A 7699-nucleotide genomic window follows, 5' to 3' on the forward strand; every position below is an offset into this window, starting at 1 on the left:
TTAAACATTTACTGAATGCCTATGCACTAACTATTTGTTTAACACTAGCATTCACAAAACATTCTCACTCAACTCACTAAACACTAACATTTACAAGACATTCACTAAACATTCATTGATTACTTACACATTAAACATTCATTAAAACCCTAAAGACTAACTAAACATTCACTGAATAATTGCATAATAAAGATTCAATAATCACAAAACACTAAACATTCAGTAAACATTGACTAAACCCTAAACTAAACATTTACTCATAAACATTCAATAAACACATACTCACTAAACCTTTAAACATTAACAATAAAAAAAATCACAATCGCACTAATCCCTGTTCTATTTATGGTAGCAGACCTTTAAAAATGGTTGCAAGGCTTGCAACGCCGCCCTGGTGGGAGACCACCGAACTACGTAGTGTTGGTATAGAGATGGCAACTCCAGGTATATACTATATACCCTCTATGGTATTTAATCGATGCACGGAACATTTGAAATTTTGTAATAGCCACAATGCCCTCTTAACTTCTCAAATTCTTTGCTCCTTTTTGGATATGCTTGTCACTACAAAGCCTTGAGCTCCAACTTCAAAGAAATTTGAAGAAATCATGATGTCCGGTAGCCGGAAACGAACTCGCGATAACATAATCATGACGAGGTCACCTTGCTGACCTGACCAAGAGAAGGTTAAAAATCTATTCCCTCTCATACATACTTATATACCTACCTGTCATTTTCAGAGATATGTTATTAGAGCTGGAATAGACCCATCCTCACCATCGTAGTCAAGTGGGCAATCGTTTTTTATTGCTTTTTTAGGTCGGTAAAGTGACCTCGTTGTGCTTATGGTATTGCGGGCTCGTTTCCCGCTACCATACATCATGAATTCTTCAAATTTCTTTGATATTGGAGCTCAGGCTTTGTAATGACAACCATGTATATGTATATATATATATATATATATATATATATATATATAATATATATTACATATCTTCACACATGTCGAAGTTGCAGGATTTTGTCAGTCTCAAAAAGAATAAGCTTACAATGCACGGTAAAGGCTTTACCGCTTTAACGGCACCTCCAGCTACATAATTTTATTGCCCCCACCCCGGCCACTTAAAAAAATTCCGTTTATTACTGTAACGGCTTCCCATCGTACTGCTCCGGTGCCTGTCACATTTTATTTTGTGCTGTCTTCATACTTTAACATATTTGTTGTTTACTGTTTTATATAGTTATATTTACTTTCAGATACAGTAAATGTTCACGATTTGCACAAGTTCCAACATTCCACGTAAATGTTAGCAGTTCATTAGCACAACAAAGGAGGACGTTGCTATGTAGGAGGGTAAAATCTTACAATTTTAGATTGTGTTCGCAAGATTACGCATTAATCTGTAATTTAAAATACGCAGAAACAAGGATAGTTTTGACAATGAAGCTCAAGTTCATGAGGCTGCATGTAAGGAACAGAAATAAGCACCATGCGGCTTAGGATGGGCCTGCTACCCTGGCAACAAAGGAAGCTGTGCTGAAAGATTTGGACAAACGTGCATGATCACATTCGTTTCAGCATCCTCCTACTTTGCACACTTACACCTTTTGAGTAAGAAATTGTTTTTTTCTCTCTCTCTCTCTTTCAGACTTTCTAGATTTTTAAAATCCAGTAAGTTGCGGTGCTGCTTCAAGAACAGATTGTTATATAAGCGCAGTCGTGGTTTGCTTAGAAAACAATTTGGCTGTATGTACAGCTGATGCTACTCTACTTGCATTGATTCCATAGCCTGATTGTAGATTCCCAGCTTGATTCTCTTAAGAGAGTTTTATGAAAATTTGTTGGTAAAAATTACAGGGCATTAAGGTGAACCTTCCCACCTCAAGATCTTATCCTCTATTCCTAGATTACAAGGTAATCCTTTTTTATTCGTGACTTTCTCGTTGTGAGGTTCGGTACCACAGTGTTTTCCGAGTTTGTTCTAGCTGTGCATTATGTACTTTGGTTGAATGATTGAAAAATTCACGTTTATTAATAGCTGGAAATGGTTTTATGTCGAGCAGGCTTACATTAGTTTTTATTTCGTAGTTTGTTTTTCTTATTCATCTATCTCATTTAGTTTATTCTTTACTTTATGAACTAGGATTCTTTCCTTAACTGAGCCTGTAATTCTGCAGTTTCTCTAATAGGCATGATACATCAGAAAATCAGTAATCATTGGTCTAATCATGACTTTGTTCTAAAGCTTAGGGCAGCATTTCTTGGCATTATAATTAATTTTCAACTACTATATGGCAGATGTTTGGTATTTGTCGGGAATAGTGATGCTGGCTTACAACTTTTCATGTGTAATCATGTATGCAAGACATATGGTTTGACCTTGAAAACAAGATTGTTGCATATGCAGATAATGAACTTGTATCTATCCCATCTGTCTATTAGTATATGCTTTGGTTGCCAATTCTCAGTGTTATCTCAGGCATTGTAGTTCAGATATCCAACTTTGCATGTTGCACAACGTTCTAATTCTCCACCATGAACTATGTAGTCCTAGATATGAAGTAAAATCCTTTAGATTTGTCCTAACTCTGCTTTTGAACGGCTCAGCATCACACACTTCGTATAAGTTTTGTTTCTACTGTAGCCAATTTGTGGAATGGACCTTATAGTCCTGTAGTTGTTTCCATTGTAGCCATTTCTGGAATGACCTCATAGTCGTGTGCTTGAGCTCCAGGCTCCTCTTCAAAGTTTAAACTAGAGTGGTAATGGAATTTATTGATGAGTAGGCTTATGAGCATTTCATAGTTTGATTTACTCTATTAATCTTTCTGTGTTCTTTCATTTATACTATATCTTATTCTTCTTCTGTTGTTCCAAATAGGGTTGCAGCATGGTTAATAATATAAATCTTTTGCATTTTTTTGCTTTGACAAATAGGGTTGCAGCTTGGGTAATAATAATAATAATATAATAATAATATTATTATTATTATTATTATTATTATTAATAAATAATAATAATCTAAATACTTTAGGAACTGTTTAAAAGAAAACTTCCATATTAAAATAATTTAATTGTAACTCTTCTCTCATGCAATGGCTGTCAAACATAAAAATATTAAAAATGTTCTGCAATTTTTCGTTAAACTTTGGAAAGAAAACAATCAGGATGTTCAGTGTTTGTATGGATGATCACTCTTCACTGTCACTGTCTGTACCACCATCATCATCACCATTCATATCAATGTCACTGTTTTCACTGGCATCATCCTCATCATCGCCATAATCACCATCATCATCATCCTCAGCATTTTTGCTATCATCTTCATCAATTTCACCATCGACGCTCTCTTCCTCGTCTTCATCATCACTGTCCTCTCCTTTTCCAGCTCTATCGTTTAACTTTCGTTTGACAGCTCCAGATTGTGGGTCTGTTTCCATTTCTGATTCTTCATCAGTTGGGCCATTCATTTGATCTATATCTGACAACTCGTCCCAATTGTCCTCAGACTCTGATACACCAATCATCGTGTATCCCAGCATGTCATCTTCGTCAGAAGATTCTGAAAGTTAATTATAAACATAACATTTGGAATTTAAGGTTCACAGACAGTTTTGTACTAAATACAAAAGTGATGAATACAATTGCTATGGAAAATGCATTTAATATTCGAAAAATATTCGAAAATCGATGCATGCACATTTACTAGTCAGCGGTATGCTGCCACACGTATATCACCAAAATAAGGGAATATTATATGAAAAACCTGACAAGCCCAAATTCCAATCTTTTATAAATAATTAAATTATTTCTAACTATAGCAAATGTTACAAGAAAGGCTAGTCCTCCTACAAGTAATTCCAACTCGATCAACTGACTGAATTATTCTTAAATGCATATAAAAACTCATAACTAGTCAATGAAATGTTCCATTACAATCTATGCGCATATAATGTCATAAACTTAAGAATTAAATGTGATTTTAAATAGCATCTTAAATGACTTTTATCACATAAAAATACAAATCGGCAACAAATCATCAAGTCTAGGTTTTTATCTATCTCCTCTTTCCACATCTTGCGGCTTTCCACTTGTTGTTCTGCTCATTCCATACTTACATCATCATCCAGCCTCTAGACACTACTGCCATTCTGCAATATTATCTTCCCTACATTCTCTGGCTATGAATCTTAACATTCTAAGGGACACAATTTTTAAAAAACTAATGTATTTGACAAATTTTCTTTGTCAGTTCCCACATTTGTTGCAAAAAGTACTACAGGCTTCATGCCTATGCCATAAGGAACAAGTGAATTGTAGCCAGTGAATTATGTGCAAAAAGTCTGTATAGTAGTGTTGGTGTAAATTTGTCAGCATAACCATGACTATGGAGTTGAAGCTTGCCAATTCCAAAATAAAGTTCTGCCATAACTACTTTAGACCTCCCTTAAAGATGAACACTAATGGTAATTGATGACAAACGAAAATGAAAGTACATACCATCTCTGTAAACAAGTAAAGCTTCTGGTTCTGTATCCTTCTGTTTAACCTCTTGTTGTCTTGCTGCAACATGTGTTAAAATTAGGTCCAGTCGAGCATGTAACTGCGTCACCTGAGAAAAAGTAGACATACGAGCTGCACTGATGTTGAAGAAGGGTTGCATTAACTCCTGTCGATCAGGAACTGTGCTTAGGTGACTCATGTGATGATACAAAACTGATCGTACCCATTTGACATGATTTGCATTTCTGAAATAAGACACAAAATGGCAAATTTTTAATCAATTTGTATTTTTCATAACTAACAAACCTTCTGTCTTAACATTAGGATGAAAACCCTCTGTCTTAACATTAGGATAAAATAACTTAATGCTGTAAAAAAAAAAATTTATTTTTTCATAATTAACTCCATCGAGTAAAAGTGCATATCATAAAATACATCTTTACAGTATTAAAAAATTTATATCTAAAGGGCCTACCAAGATGTCTAACTTCCTAAACTTTCCTCATATTTCCACCTCTCATTCAACTTCAAATCCCTACGAGACCAAAAAATTTGAAGAAATGGTTTCATCAAATCGCTTTACAAAACAACAGAATCCACAGGACTCCTAAAAGCCAAATAAAATGATATTGTCATGTTACAATAAAGTTTTATACATACTTACCTGACAGATATATACTTAGCTATAGACTCCGTCGTCTCCGACAAGAATTTCAATTTCGCGGCACACGCTACAGGTAGGTCAGGTGATCTACCCCGCCCTGCCCTGGGTGGCAGGACTAGGAACCATCCCCGTTTTCTAATCAGAATTCTTCTCTTCCACCTGTCTCCTGCGGGGGAGCTGGGTGGGCTATTAATCGTATATATCTGTCAGGTAAGTATGTATAAAAACTTTATTGTAACATGACAATATCATTTTTATACATTCAACTTCCCTGCCAGATATATACTTAGCTGATTAGCACCCATTGGTGGTGGGTAAGAGACAGCTAACTACTGAAATAGACAGGTAAACAACATATGTTGTAGGTATTTATAAACCTTGGTTCCTACCTTATTAGGCTGAAGACTTCGCGGCTACTGCCTTGGAGTCTGCTTAGCCTCAAGAGCCTCAGCGAGATAATGATCTATGGCTAAGAGTTCTTGTGGGTCTGCCAATGGGGTCTTATCCACTTACTCGCAGAGCCTAAAGGCCTTTGTCATTGGGTGCTATTCACTAACATGACAATACACCTTGTTCAAGGAGCACCAAAACCGATCCCGATCACCTGATCCTAACATCCATTTAGTTCTAAGATTGTAAGGAGTTATCCCGAACTCCTCACAAACAACAAAAAAAATCGAAACATAATTACACTTTCATTACAAAAAAATATACAATATAAAAAAAAAATTAAGGATCAGTCTTTGCTCCAAGACCCAGTACTTGTATCTGCTGATGATACAAAAGGACCTAGCGGAGAAGCACTTCTCATAGGTCACTCTCACGTCCTTCAGATAATGAGATGCAAACACTGAATTGCACCTCCAATATGTAGTCTCAATGATATTCTTCAGAGACATATTCTTTTGGAACGCCAAAGACGTTGCTACTGCTCTTACTTCATGCGTCTTGACCTTTAGAAGACCGAAGGATTCCTCCGAGCAGTTCTTGTGAGCGTCCGTAATAACGCTTCTCACAAAGAAAGCCAAGGCGTTCTTGGACATGAGTCGTTTGGGGTTCTTCACTGCACACCAAAGACCTTGTTGACAAGCTCCATCTGCCTCTTCCTCTCTAAATAGTATTTAAGAGCTCTCACTGGACAGAGAGATCTCTCTATCTCTCGGCCTAGTTACTACCAGGTTAGATAGGCCTTTTACCTCAAAACTTCTTGGGCCAAGGCTTTGATGGGTTTTCGTTCTTTGCCAGAAACATTGTCTGGAAAGAACAGATGGCAGCATCTCCTTTGAACCCCACCGTGGAAATCCAGACGTGTAATTCGCTCGTCCTCTTGGCTGTAGCGAGAGCCACCAGGAACAAGCATTTCCTAGTGACGTCGCGGAAGGACGCGAGATGTAAAGGTTCGAATTTTATCCGATGAGAGGAATTTCAGGACCACGTCTAGATTCCAACAAGGTGTTCTAGGAGTAGCTGCTTTCGAAGTCTCAAAAGATCTAATTAGATCGTGTAGATCTTTGTCGTTAGCAATGTCCAGGCCTCGATTCCTGAATACTGAAGACAGCATGCTTCGGTATCCTTTTATTGTCGAGACAGATAGGTGTGATTCCCTCTCTCAGAAAGAGGAGGAAATCGGCAATATTCACTATAGAGGTACTGGAGGAGGACAGCTTCTGACCCTTACACCACCTCCTAAAGACTTCCCACTTCGACTGGTATACTCTTCTCGTCGAAGCTCTGCGGGCTCTAGCGATAGAGCCCGCAGCCTTGCGAGAAAAGCCTCTCGCTCTGACAAGTCTTTCGATAGTCGAAAGGCAGTCAGAGCGAGACCTGGGAGGTTGTGATGAAACCTCTCGAAGTGGGGTTGTCTGAGTAGATCGTGTCTGTTTGGAAGCGATCTGGGGAAGTCCACTATCCACTCCAGTACCTCCGTGAACCATTCCTGGGCTGGCCAAAATGGGGCTATGAGTATCAACTTCGTGCTCTTCGAAGCTACGAACTTCCTGAGCACTTCCCCCAGGATTTTGAACGGGGGAAAGGCGTAAGCGTCCACACCCGACCAATCCATGAGAAACGCGTCTATTGCGAAGGCTCTCGGATCTTCTACTAGAGAGCAAAAGGTCTCTATTCTTTTGGAGAGGAATGTCGCAAACAGGTCTATGTGAGGTCTCCCCCACAGGGACCAAAGACTTCGACACACTTCTTCGTGAAGAGTCCATTCTGTGGGAGGACCTGGTTTCTCCTGCTCAGTCTGTCCGCTCTCACATTCTTGATCCCTTGAAACAAAACCTTGTGAGGAGAGTTATGCCTCTTTCTTCCATCCAGGTTAACAGGTGTCTTGTCAACTGATAGAGGGAGAAAGAGTGCGTGCCTCCTTGCTTGCGTATGTAAGCCAGAGCCGTGGTTGTTGTCTGAGTTTATCTGTATCACCCCGTCTCTGACTATCTGTTCGAAGAACTTTAAGGCTAGGTGTATGGCCACAAGTTCCTTGCAATTGATGTGCCAGGACACCTGTTCCTTTGTCCAGGTGCCTGACA

The 7699-nt window shown here is 38.4% G+C and overlaps 1 protein-coding gene across 1 annotated transcript in view; it reads right to left on the minus strand.

Annotated features, from left to right (window-relative positions):
* Positions 1-3054: 3054 nt before the first annotated feature.
* The window catches only part of LOC135221058 (WD repeat-containing protein 43-like), a gene marked incomplete in the record, with an annotated part of 14088 nt that continues 9443 nt past the window's right edge, over positions 3055-7699 (minus strand). The window contains 2 exon segments of the mRNA XM_064258801.1: positions 3055-3563; positions 4502-4749. Of these exon segments, the coding sequence (XP_064114871.1) occupies positions 3193-3563; positions 4502-4749 (619 nt within the window).

The sequence above is a fragment of the Macrobrachium nipponense genome, chromosome 2 (assembly GCF_015104395.2).
Source record: "Macrobrachium nipponense isolate FS-2020 chromosome 2, ASM1510439v2, whole genome shotgun sequence".
NCBI lineage: Eukaryota > Metazoa > Arthropoda > Malacostraca > Decapoda > Palaemonidae > Macrobrachium > Macrobrachium nipponense.